At 40.9% G+C, this 13,656-nt stretch overlaps 1 protein-coding gene across 2 annotated transcripts; it reads right to left on the bottom strand.

Moving 5' to 3' along the window:
* Nucleotides 1–1,390: 1,390 nt before the first annotated feature.
* Nucleotides 1,391–8,716, bottom strand: kera (keratocan). 2 transcript variants are annotated; one of them, XM_086202457.1, is made up of 3 exons: nucleotides 8,439–8,716; nucleotides 2,422–3,296; nucleotides 1,391–2,301 (listed from the first exon to the last, which is right to left on the bottom strand). In XM_086202457.1, exons 2-3 carry the CDS (start codon nucleotides 3,281–3,283, stop codon nucleotides 2,132–2,134), a joined length of 1,032 nt encoding a protein of 343 aa, XP_086058583.1. In that variant the 5' UTR covers nucleotides 3,284–3,296; nucleotides 8,439–8,716; the 3' UTR covers nucleotides 1,391–2,131. The 2 variants fall into 2 exon arrangements, with proteins under 2 accessions (XP_086058583.1, XP_086058582.1); XM_086202456.1 differs by lacking the exon at nucleotides 8,439–8,716 and adding an exon at nucleotides 4,357–4,475 and having other exon boundaries at nucleotides 1,392–2,301.
* Between the last annotated feature and the right edge of the window lie 4,940 nt (nucleotides 8,717–13,656).

Genomic DNA, 13,656 nt, shown 5'->3' on the forward strand with positions numbered 1-13,656 from the left:
CTGACTTGAAGGATAATGATCTGGTCTAGTTTCTGAATCAAAGAGACAGGTAATTTTGCAGTTTTTGCAAAGCTTGTTTGCGAAACAAGAGATGTTACACATACAGACACACATTTACTTCAATCATGATGGGGGTATTTAAATCAATGCATCAAGAGTGAGCCGAGCCACTACTGGCCTTACGCTAATCTTGTTCCATACTTGTCTATGCAGACCATATGCAGTTAACTATGAAAGAGCACCACACTGTTTTGAGAATTTTAGCTTCTGTACTGGTGTTGCTGCGTGGTACTGCAACTAAATTGCCTAGTTGGCAAATGGGGCATGAGACAAACCCTTGTATATGGAAATGAGCATGGAAATGCACTGGAGGAAGTGTGATGTGACATTGGTGGTGCATCACTGTAACCTGTGGTTAGATTTCAATTGAATGGGACTGGTCTAACCCTAGCCTTCATCACTGACTATAGAATCACTGCTGTCTGCTGTCTGCAACTGGAGGCAACATTGGAGACACATTTTTGTCCCTAGCGTCACATACCTTCTGCAAATATCTGGTCATAAATTTGGTTTGTGTCCCTGAAAATGGCTGAAGTCACACACAACCACAGCCCCCACTCACCCCCACCCATCTATATACACAAAATCTATCCTCAGTGTTCATTGTTGCAACCCAAAATTGGACACACTGAGATGTTGGCCAGGATTCGAAGTTCTCAACCTGTCCATGGCAACTCTAGACCCTCTGATGATTGAGGGGAAAAGGACACAGTGGGAATTGCCAGACACCATTCAGCACCTGCCATATAAGCTTGGATTCATATCCAGAACTTTTCTTCTCCCAAGCATTCCAAAAAGACAAAGAATCATATGACATTTCGCCCACCATTTGTTGAAGCGCTTATAGAGCAAATGCCAGATGGAAATTTAATATGAGGGAAAATATGTTTTATGTTTGAGTCTAAATTCTTGAGACTTTAAATATTTTGGGACAGGAAGAAATGATAAGGAGAAGGAAGTTCTGAAATATTTAGGTCATAGTAATGGCATCAGTGTAAGCCCAAATCTACAAAAGCAGGAGAAATGTATTCTTAACACATACAGGACTCTTTTTAATTAATACGAGTCTGCTGTTCCTTGTTTGAGCCAAACTAGGCCGAAATTGACGCTAACCGGATACATGTATCAACTATGCAACTATGCAACATCAACTATTAAATCCCCGTTACATTATCTTGAATAAGGTCTGTTTCCTTGCCAAATCAGTAAATTCTCGTGGTTGGATGTAGTGTGAGAAGTAAACTAACCTTTAAAATGAGGGAATATTTGGTACAGGAGTTGCAAATAATGAGGGAGAAAAACACAAGAGGTAAACATACACTTTCTCAATTTTATTCAAATTGAAGACAAGTGAAATTACATCTCTACATCGGTTTGCTAAGAAAACAAGTTGAAGAATTAAAAAGCATTTTGGCATTTTTAAAAAAAAGTTATCTATTATTTTGAATTATTTTACACTTTTATTTTGTATATAAAATATTAAAGAATATTGGCCATGGAAATTCACAGGACTCATACATATTATTCTCCAATCTTAAATAAAAATAAATTACCTACAGTAAATATGCATATAGTTGTGTAATTTAATAAGCCCACAAACTTTAAAAGAAGAAAAGCCGGTTGTTTGGCTTTTAGTCTACAAATAAACCTCAAAATTCTCCAAGTATTCCGCTTTTATAATTTCATTAGCTTTCCCTCTGGCTGAAGGGTTATTTTAATGAGTCATCAAAGCTATCAGTATGTCTTAAATACATATAATCTCCCTAAAACACTGTCATGCTTAGTTATAATCATATTTTGTTTAGATTCATACATGCAGATTTTTACACCAACATAAGGCACAACTAGCGGTCAACACCCTTAGTTTAACAGTCTACTGCAGATTTGATTACATTTCTGCTGAAAGTTTTCTGGAAAAGACAGATGCTCTCTTCCCTAAGACACAACAAACATGCAAAAATAACTCATGCCAACACTTTTCATGTATGGCGTCACATATTTAGGAGACCACTGTCCAAGCTGACAAGTCTTCAGGAATGGGAAATCTTAGCAACATCCTGGTGATTTGTTTTTAGATCACAATGGACCTCAGGAGACGGAAGCACAGGATGACGTCCCTGGGAATTGGTGGCTTGATATCATTTCCATCCAGTCGGAGGTAGCGCAACCGAGGAACACTATCGTTTACAGTGCCTTCCGCAGCATCAACGTCGACGGGGCAGACACTGGAGCCACTTACACCTAAAAGGCAAAGAGAAATTATAAGACTCAAGTCATCATTTCAAAATACAATGTTCAGTTGGTAAGTAAAAAAAACAACTAGAACACATGCAACACCAGTAAATGGTGGGCAAAACTTACTCTTGATATTATTGTGGTCAAGGTGAAGGTGTTCAAGACCTGATGGGATGAAGGGCACCTCTGTCAGCTGGTTGTGGGACAGCTGTAGGTCCAAAATGCTGGAGACGTTAAACACGTCTTTAGGAACTCCACTGCTGCCAAGCTTGTTGTGGTTGAGCCTGAGAAATGCCACTTTGGGCAAACCTTTGAAGTAGTCCACAGGGATCTTTTCAATGTTATTGCCATCAAGGAAAAGCTGGGTGGTGGTGGGTGGTAGACCAAGAGGCATGCTGCTCAGCTGGTTCTTGGCAAGATTGATCTGTACCAGGTTGTTTAGACCCTTCAGGCTCACTTCAGTGACAGCATCATCCATTAGCTTGTTCCCCTGGAGGTCCAAGAGGTTCAGCTTATCTAAACCTATGAAGACACCAGCGGGGATCTTGGAGATGCGATTGCGAGAGAGACTTAGTTGTTCCAAACTGGGAGGCAGGGGAGATGGCACAGAAGACAAGAGGTTGTCATCCATGTACAGGTGCACAAGCTGGGACATTCCATTCAGGACTCCTTCTTCCACTCCGTTACTAGTGATTTTGTTGCGGTTCAGGTTTATCCAGCGCAGCTGTGTGGCATTTTTCAGGGCATCTGCTGACAGCGCTTCAATGAGATTGTTCTGCAGGTAGAGGTACCATGTGTACGGAGGGATATTAGGAATGCTTGTCAGGCCTTTATTGTCACAATAAACAGCACGAGCAAAGTGGGGGGGGCAGCGACACTCTTTGGGGCAGGCATGCAATTGGGCGAGTTCTTCCTCATAAGGCATGTCCTGGTTGAGAACTGGCTCGACCAGGAGCAAGATGCAAAGTAGGCTCAGGAGAGGTGCCATTTCACTGCCAAATCTATGACGGAAAGGGAGAAAAAAACAATATTAGAGAAAAACAGGTGTTAGGGAAAAATGTCTTATCTGAAAGTGGATCTGGCAATGTGTTTAATTTGCAAAGGATTGGAACTTTGAGGAACGAGGCTCACACTGTTACAGATGACCCAGGACGTTTTAGCACTTGAGAACCCATCCATGATATGGTTAGAAATAAACATTATTCTAACATCCATCCTACACTCACTCTTGGCACAAATCTGCCACCAATGTAGTGCTCCTACTTGATTGCTAATGTTATCATCAATAAAATCTGAAGGCGGGTGCGAAAGGTTTGTGGTATGCTACTCTTGTCCAGGTCATTACCTTACCGGCCAGTGACCAGACAGGATGTAGAGCCAGGTCAATTTTAATTGCATTAGGACAACCTAAACCTCAGATTAGAAGTTTGTTTGCACGCTAGTAGTATGATGCACTCTGATAATCTGGCCGTGGATGGTTCCAGCCAGCCATGCAGTTCCATTTGCTTGTTTTACACAGCTTATTCTTTCAAATGAACCCATGCCAGGATTTTAAATAAGCTTTGCACACATTCAATGAGGAGAATCCTTTTATCTGCTAAGTACGACAATTCATGGAAAGAGCAAGTGGTAAATCACTGCCAGGGGTAAAGGGGGGTCTAATATCATAGACATTAAGAGCAGCAAAAGAAAGCGCAACGAGGACAACATGAAGTCAGCGCTGCCATATTCTATCCATGCATCTTTTATGCCTATACTCTTTGCAGCGGCCATCTGTTGCTTATTTAAATTCCTGTTGCACTCCATGTTTGTCTGGAACTAATTTTATGTAGGCTGTGCTTTTCCATGGTGAGGCGCACTTCAAAGACGTAACCAGCACCTGTTTTCAGAGATGCAACCTCGGCTTTCTGTACAAGAATCAAACCTTGGACACTTAAAAGTCCAAGCTGTGGCGCAGATGATAAAAGCATAATCCACAATCCCATAAAGATGACAGCCTAAATTCCTCAATATTATCAAGCATGGACATCAGATATCAATGTATATTTGCCATCAACTTACCTTAAACTCAGATGATTTTAGGATTGTAAATTGTAGCTTTGTTAAGTCCTCCCTCAACAAGCTATCAAATGTAGTTCCAAGTGATGTGTGGCTGTACCACTCACTTCCCTGTATTTGTACCATCAGCTTTTTCATTCAGTGTGTGCCAGCTTGCCACTCATGATGACACAAAAGCCCCTGTTGGCCAATCAGATGTTCCCAGGATCAAAGGTCATAATCCCATGGTGGTGAGTTGAGTACTAAGCCTTTTCAGCACTTGAGACATGGCCCACTTTGAAACAGGCTAATGCAACTCTGCGTGTTCTTTATTTGTTAATGTCCTAAGGAACAACCCTTCCTTCCTTGGTCGGTATGCTTGATCTCTTTTGAACCACCAAATCCCCAAGTCCTTTCTGACCTCTGTGCTAATTGTGCGCTGCTAATGTTGGTGGTGTGATCACCTCGAAGGTAACTCATTGAAACACTAGTGTACTCCAACTCAATTTAGGGATAATCTGTCTGCAAAAATCTGCAAAATAAGATGCTAAATTGTTAGCATGGAGCAAGACCAGAGCTAAAGGCAATGTGCTACCTTGAAATGCGGTAAAGATAGTCTGTCGAATAGCCTATTTAATGTACTTTTGTTTTATCCATTTTCTATACCACTTATCCTTTAAGGGTCGTGGGGGCGGGGGGGGGGGGGGGTGGTGTGGCTGGAGCCTATCCCAGCTGACATTGGGCGAAAGGCTGGGTACACACCTTTCTATCGCAAGGCCAACTTTTGTTTTATGGATATTTAAATTGAATTAATCCTTTTAAGAGTTTATATTCTGCTGTTGGTTCCAGATGACGCACTCTCTGCAAATACAAGACATCGCCTGCAGACACTAACGGTGTTATGTGTGGGAGGTCAGGCTTAATCTGAGGGGATTTTACTGCACGCTGGTTAGGCGCATTGTTTTTGTCGAAGCTGGCCAGCGTCGGACTTTAACGTGACCCTTAAACATGCCTGCATGAGATTGCACTCATTTCCAGTGATGACGACAAAGGCTTGAATGCAACAGGATAATCCATGCTGACTTGTGTGAGGTGAGGAGCAACACACCCACGATCACACATGCAAGCCCATTAGAGGTTCTCCTGTGTTGGGCGCGTTTGTGAACATGTGATCGTTCCTCTACACATTAATTCAGTCACTCCTGTGTGAGTGATTACACAACCTCACTTCAGTTGAGAACACTTCCATTGGAACTGTTCCATCAACACAAATGACTGTAAATGATGAGCATGCGCTTCCTTCAGCCATTGTCCTGCTGTACGAACTGCTGTCTGAGGTGATTTAAAGCAGTATTCAACAATTTTTTTGGGGGGGGCAAAAACAAACTTAAACACACCATACAATTATCACCTTATAAACCTGAACCCAGGTGGTTTAAAGCACTGATGATGTAATCACAGTGTAGACTGAGCCAGTTTCAGTCTGGTGCGCTTGTTGCATGTGATTTCCCAACTTGCTCTCCTACCACCTCCTGTCACCTTTCTACTCACATGTCACTAAAAAAGGCACCAAAAGTCGGAATCAACTGATAATTGGCTTTAATATTCGTTATTTTTCATTGGAATCTACATATTTTTAGTGGCAAGATGATTATTTTTAAGAAGAAAAACAGACAAACAACAAAAAAAACCAAAAAACATTTTCTAATTGCTCTGAGTAAAGTCTTTAAAAACGTATTCAGCAATTTTATTTTTTCCATGCAGTCCCGTGAAAGCCTGCAGAGAGCATGGGACATTTCATGCTCTTGACACCATTTGTATTACTGTACATTTTGGCATTTACTGAAACTGAATATCAGCTACAAGTGTTTCCTTCCTTGACTTATTAGTGTTTGTATCGATCACTTAAAAAAATAGAATGTGGGCTCAACCCTAACAAAAAGTCCACCAAGGCACAAATAAATTTGTTAGCAAACAGTTAAAGACATCTGGCAAAGAAGTGCCAGCGCCCAATGTTCAGTCTCATTTCAGCTCCGTGTCTAAAAATCTCTGACTCAGTTCCTTGAGGCTTTCGCCTCACATGTTGACCAGCCTGTATCATAAAGTGAGTTCATCTCAGCATTTTTTTTTTTTTTTATTAAAACTTTGCTGTATGCTGTGTCTGGATGCTGATGAGAGCAACACTGAATATACTTGTATCACTTTGTGCCGGGAGCTCCAAAAAGGAACAGCAATGCCACCTGAATCTGGGCAATAATTTAATTTGTTGTCAGCCTGTAAAAGACACTGCACAAGCATGCAACTCAGCCTGTGGAGTAGCAAAAGTAACTTGTAAACTGTATAACAATAATAACTCCCAATAATGATAGCCATAATAACTGTGTAAGTAACTGTAACCCAATATGAGGGTAGGCTTCAACTCTTTCTGTTGCTGTGGCAAAGCAGCTGCCATATAAAAGTGAAGACTTTAAATGAATCAGATTTTGGGCGACTGATAGAACTCTGTATAGATCTCTATAGGGTAGAGACATTTTTTTAAAAACAGCTGCAAACTAACAGAAACCAAACATCTCTGTAAGGATTGTGGATTAAATTCAAAAGGGTGATTAAAATGTGAGAAGAATGCACAGTTGTAAATTAATCTAACTGAAAAAAAAGAACTGGCTGTGATTTCATAGCTATTTATTAGCTCACACAACAGATGGAGCAACCATTATGAGAGACTAGCCATCAAAGTCCTCACGAAAACCAGCTAGCTTAGTGCTGATTCATTTGTTCCCTCAAAACAGGAAGTAAGGGATGGACTTGTCACGGATATGGGTTGATTTTTCTAATTCTGTATTTGTTTGAGTTTGCAAAAGCAAACAGCATTAACTTTACCCGTGAACACTGAATTTGAATAAAAATAGAGCTGATTCAATCGTAAAGTTCACTATCTGGTTTATGTATCCTGTCCTGCTCCTAGCATCTCTTCCAGAAGTGCATGTGCGTGCTTTATTTTTCATGAAAACTGTAATGTACCTAGAATATGTGACAACCGCCGCTTTTAATGGGTTCACGAAAATGAACTAAAACCACTTTTATTTCCTCTCAACCAAGGTTTCGAAAGAAAGTGGAAAAAGATGGCAGGGGTTAGCAAAACCAAGCTAAGCTAGCTTGAAGGTCCTGTACACCTGTATGACAGACTCCAAGGAAATAAATAAAAGAATGTATTTTTTTTGGGACTTTTCTACATCCTAATCCTAACCCCACTAAACAAAGACTCTACAATATCATTAAGACACGTAAAATAAACCACCTTTTGTTGACTTTTTGGCTACACAGCGGCAACGCTCAGTGTAAGAGCTGCGATTAACACTTAAACATCCTTTTAGAATTTAGACTGAAATGAATTTACAACTTGATATCAGAACTTAAGGGGAGAAAGAGCAAGTGCTTCACAGATTTCTGCAAATAGAACGTACAGTACTGAATATAAATGTTGGCAGCCATCTGAGTGACAGACTAAGGAGAAACACATGCAGAGGAATATGATAATGCTAATTTCCTGCCAGGATCTCTGTCTCTGAGCCAGCCCTGTTAATTACACAACGGGGGTAGACAGCATGGCTTCTTCTGGATCAATTCCAGCTCATTGCTTTAATGAAATTCATGATTTTTAATCATTCAGAGGAGTTAACATGGCTTAGTAAACCAATCCAACGCTGACAAAAATCACTGGGTGAATATAATGTGGAAAAAACATGTCTGGAAGGAAAAGAGACTTTCCAAGATGAGTGCTGCGGTTTTTTTGTTTTTTATTTAATTCATTCATTTCCAACTGTACTGTAAAACTGAGTTGACAGATTTCTGTCTTGATTCTGACATTAAAGCATCCAAACTTACATTATAACCTGCTAGTGAAACAATTACAGAAAAAAAAATTTTTGTTTAAGATTTGAGACATTTAGATTCCATGATATTTTTATGGATCAACTCCTGCAAACAGAAGGCTTGAAATGTGATATCATCAATCAAATCCAGAATTAAGTTATTCCGAAGTCATCCCTCCCATCCTCGACCCCCCCCCAAAAAAAACATTCATTAAAAAAAAGGGTCATCTTTACCTGTTCGTCCCGCTGTTCTGTGTAATCTGATGCAACCAGGTGAGCTTGATACGTCTTCTCCTCTGATGATCTCCTCTGTTGCTTCTCCACAGTTTTAAGTTTCTATCATTTGTCAGTGAGCCAGCCTGCTTAGACTGGCATTGTTACTGTTTTGATTCCAGTAAAAACCTGCACCTTGGACTCGAATCAGTTGAACTGAGAGGATGGAGCAAGTGTTGTTGGTGGGAGGACTATTGTGTGTGAGTTGGGATGTCCCTTCAGGATTTGTGTTGCCTACTTTTCTGCTTTTTTTTTTTTCTTTCTGCCTCGTTCATTTTGTCTGCCCGTCTAAAAACTGAAGTCATCAGTGTTAAGTGGAGGGTTAAAGAGCAATAACCCCACCCTACTTAACCATTTGGTCTGCATTTGCACTTTTACCCATCACTCTGGGGGAGGGGTGCACGACCACTTTATGGCTCATTCCAGCTCACTGGGTTTTGGGGTGTGTTTACTAGACTGGTAGATGAGGTCATAGAGGATCGTTTCAGACATTCACACCCAACTTTTTATAGCATATATTTGTCCAAAGGTGATGAGATAAATCAAACTACATGTGGTATACCTGCTAAACAAAAGCAGCGTTTCTAGTTGTATGCATCTTAGAATATGTTTGTTAGCCTAAAGCACTTTTGCGCAACCTCACGGAGCTGCAAATGCGATGAAAGATACGACCTCCTCCCAGACTGTCATTACCTGGTTTGTCTGTTAACGCAAAAAGCTGTGGATAATTTTTTTTTGATGGAATTTGGTGGGATGATAGAAGTTGGGCTGAGGAATAAAGAATGGGATTTGAATCTGATGAGGTACGTGATCTCCTGATGTCCTTTAGTTATTGTTTAGCCTGAAATATCCAGGAAGCATAAGGTGACCCTAAATGTAATCGGGTGGAAAAGCTGAATTGTTCTCTGAATTTTTTTTTTCACACAGCACAATTCTGCCATTTATAATGAGAGAATCTACATATGTAAAACCTTGTTTGGCAGAACAAATGCAGCCTGTGTACCTCTTAAAAACCCCCGCCCGCTGTGAGCCAGTGGCGTAAAGTGTCGTGCACATTTCCAGCGTATCTCGCCTGTCAGAATCAATTATGTGAACAGATAACTAATAATTTGTTCCCCTTTTGTGTTCCTGTAATTCTTTGCTAAGCAGTTCCTGATGTAATTAGTCTGTGTAACAACATCAGTCTTGACTTAATACTGCTTTTATACAACGGAGTAGCAATGATCATGTAATCGTACTTTAAGCCAGTAGAATACGTCCTATCGCGCGGAGACTTGGTGATGAATCCCGGAGCGACAGCTTGGAGAGAAAAAGACTTGCACGCATCATCAGATTGCATCATTCGTCTGCACCCGCCGTGGTTTGGAAATGCTGCAAGGTCACGTTTTCATCATTTCCTCCTCCTCCTCCCCATCATCATCATCATCCATCCGCGTTATGCAATTGCTTTTATTAAACGTTATGCTGTTCTCAGCTAATCGCGGGGCAGGGGGCAGGCATATGCGAGACTATTTGGTCCCAACATTCTGACACTGCCAGCATTTTTTTTTGACGCAGGCTGGCCAAATTTGTAAAAGAATACAAATGCTTCTTAGCTCCGTTCTGACAGCATTAAAACGGGACATCTGGAGCCCATGTCCACACCTTTGGAGACAAGGGCGAGAGAGGAGAGCAGATCAAGCTCTAGAAAGTAGAAAGTACGTATATGGAAGCATCTTTGAGCAGTGGAGGCATCACTGAATTGTTTCGTGAAAGAGTAGAAAGCCCAAGGACCTGGCTGACAATAGAAAGACACACAATCTGAAGAAAATCTGCGACAAAGAATTAGAGCAGCAACAAATGTTTTGGACAGTGATTTGGTCCTCAGAGTCTGGCTGCAACAGCTGATCATACTTTCACTTATTGTCTCAAGCAGGAGGATGTGAGGCTTAAGGCTTTATGAAGGACTTTATTGTCTAGACTGGTCCAGCAGGAGCTCCGCTCAGGATTTAAATGAGGGCGACTCAGGATGAAGAGGAGGAAATTCTCTTAAACTGGAGATCATGACAGCTGATCATATGAAAACACTTGAAATGAGATTAAAGCTGTTAAAACAAATATGTTACATGTTGTAATGGTAGTGGCGGAGAGGAGAATGCAGTCATATTTTGTACCCGTCAAATTCGTATCAACTGTCGGCGTTTAAAATAATGCACAGTAATGCAATAGAATAAACCTTTAAATCAAGCTGTTATTGGAGGGCAAAGCTAAATGTTGCGTCTCCAACGCTACTGATTTCCATTTATATAAGTGGGTCAAATTTGAAGAGTAACTGACCCTGACAGCTGGATGTAATTACAAAACAACTCACAGAAATAAAATGGGACATTTGGAAGCAGTTAAGATAACAACTATAAATGCCACATATCTAACGAACAAACCCTTAAAAATGTTAGATAATGTTTCTTCTAATAAGGAACTCCTGTATACTCCAAGAAGAAAGCGGTGGTGCCAGCACATGTGGTACCTATCAGCCGGGATTAGTGATGTTGTTACAGTTGGTGCACAGCTCTGAAATGGTGTCACTGATTCTGTAAAAGAACAGACCCGTGAATGTCACTCCAGACCCAAAGATAATGAAACTGAGATTGATTTAGTGTCTGGTGTTTCTCACAGAGAACATGGAGATGTGGAGCTCAGATGCGCCAGTGGATGCCGACTGTCGGGTTACCTCATTTTGCTTGTGTCTCAGCCAAAAAGTTACGAACCGCAAAGACATCCCATGGTTTTGTACTGTAGCGATCTCGAATCAAGAAACCATCACATGAAATGAAACAAAAGGAAGACTACGAGAGGCTGTAATCACTTTGCGCCTCGCCTAATTCCATTTGCCAACTCTGAGCCCGATGACATCGGTATTTGATGTGTTGATCTTCTTTGGCTTCCTTCCTCCTTGTTTTTGCATAATCCTGCTGACAGTCAGACAAATTAAAAACATAATCTCTTGGCAGGCATGTTCCGGTAAGGTTTAGTGGGTGTTCTGATGACCATAAAAGTGTACCGGGTAATTGTAGGATTAATAGAATTAGCTAGCAAATGCAAAGAGAGCAAGTAAACGAGGGACCAGCAGTACAAACACGAGTGTCAGAAGCAAAAACGGAAAGAGGTAAGATGAGTAAGAAAAAGCAAAACTTTCAAAATGTTATTTTAACTAAGTAAAGAACTGGAGGTAGCAAGCACTAGTTTTGTATCACTGCAGAATAAGACACACGCTAATGCTAGCACTAGCTTGCTAGCCAACATGGGGCCCACAGAGTGGAACTATGACGAAAGTATGACTTAGTTGTGGTTTATTCAACTAATAATTATCCTCCACAACCTACAAGAATCATAGTGCTCTGTCATAGGTTACATTACTAACTACCAAGAACATTTTCAACTGGTTAATCATGTCATTCTGTGGGTTAGCTTTCATGCACACTCTGCTAACAGCTTTGCTAATTAACAACATGAGGACATTGTCCTCTGAGAATTCATTTTCTCCCTCTTATGAATGCAACATTTTTTAAAACCTAATCTGATTTTTAATGTAGCTGAATGATCCGTAGTGTTGTGTTCTTGTTTTCCCTATCGAAAAAAAATAGTTTTGAGTATGAAAAAAAGGGGGGGGAAAGGAGAAAAAAAGAAGGAAAAAAAAGAATGCTGAGGAGTGCGCTTGCGAGCACTGTCACGCACAAGGATTGAAATGTATTTCATAACGGCATAAAGTAGTGCTTCACAAGCTCCTTGAAATTTTGGGATGAAGGAAAAACATGTCTTTGTAATGCTGAGGATTTGACAAACAGGCAATCTCAGTGTGCTGCCAGATAAGATGCAGCTGTGCAAAATAACGCTGTCCAGCTCGGTTCCAAAGAAAATGGACATGGAAGGAAAAAAGGATGACAGTGCTCATCTGGAGGGGAAAAACTAAAATGAACTGAATCTTCATAAAAATTTACAGGTTGTGCTGTAGCTACTTAGTCTACTATCACATATGGGATGGTTATATCATTACAGATGTTGCTACTCTCCTAAGTAGGAACAGACTGACTTGAGAAGCCAGAAAAATATTTGAAACATCTCAAGTTAATTCCATATAAGGATGTATTCTGTAGTCCCTAATTTGATAGTAAAATGTAGAAGAAACCAAAAGGAATGTGCCAATAGTATTGTGTCCCCCCCCCCCCCCAACTCTAACACACCATAAAACACATTTCTCAAACTAACCACTACAAAAGTCAAAGCACCTCTTCCTCAAGAATGGGCCAGAAACCTGCAGAGGAATCCCTAGAATTCCTTGTGGGCTGCTTTTGAGTGACCCGTAAAGATGTTAAAGATGCTCAGCGATGGATTTCCCTGCCGGAAATTAGTCGTAACTCACAATGATGCTAAACCGTTTGATGTATCTGTTGTAAAACAAAAATCCAGCAGGAGGATCATGAAGAATTAGCAACATTTGACCTCAAGTGGTGTCAACGAGTATGCGGTTTATCTCAAGGAGATCCAAAAAATGCAGACTAAAAGATAACTTTTAAGAAAGAGTAGACGGTCCTCTGTTAAGGACGCTTCGAAAGTGATTAGTGTTCCTATCCGAGACTGCTGAAATGGTAGATTGAGCTAGAAAATACTGAGAAGTTGTCGCACTCAGCAAAACCCTGCAACCCCTGCATCCCTCCAGGACCAACAGTTATTCCTCATGGAAGCCTCTGTACTCTAAATGAATGACTTGAGATAACAACGTGAAAACTGGAGAACACAAAATAAAGATTAAACGACTAAAATGCAGGGCTCTCTTACAATCATGAAGGTAAACAGTTTGTCTCAAACGCACAAGCAGACCCTCCATCCATCCATTTTCATTCGTCAAGGGTCGCGGGGGCTGGAACCCATCTCAGCTGACAGGGCCATCGGGAGCAATTTGGGGCTCAGTATCTCGGAGAGTAAATAAAGGCTTCTTCTGTCCACCTTAAAACCTCTGTTTGTTCTTTATTTCTGTAAACAACTTCAACTGAGGGTTTAACCCAGAAAGGGAGATAGTAGCAGGATATATTAGGCCCCGGTGAGACCTGGCACCAGCACGCGTCCTGGGTGATCCGATCACATGGACAGCTTGAATGCCAGGTGGGAACTCCACATGCATCTGGCTTGTGGTCAGATCTTC

Source organism: Aulostomus chinensis, chromosome 4, assembly GCF_037954235.1.
Source record: "Aulostomus chinensis isolate RoL2024-O1b breed Wild chromosome 4, RoL_Achi_v1.0, whole genome shotgun sequence".
NCBI classification, from domain to species: Eukaryota; Metazoa; Chordata; class Actinopteri; order Syngnathiformes; family Aulostomidae; genus Aulostomus; species Aulostomus chinensis.

What these genes read in the sequence shown, in the direction of transcription:
- kera (XM_086202457.1), bottom strand. Translation starts at nt 3,283, where the DNA reads ATGGCACCTCTCCTGAGCCTACTTTGCATCTTGCTCCTGGTCGAGCCA. An exon ending in TGACCACAATAATATCAAGA is followed by an intron (nt 2,302 to 2,421) that starts GTAAGTTTTGCC and finishes TTTGCCTTTTAG; the next exon opens with GTGTAAGTGGCTCCAGTGTC.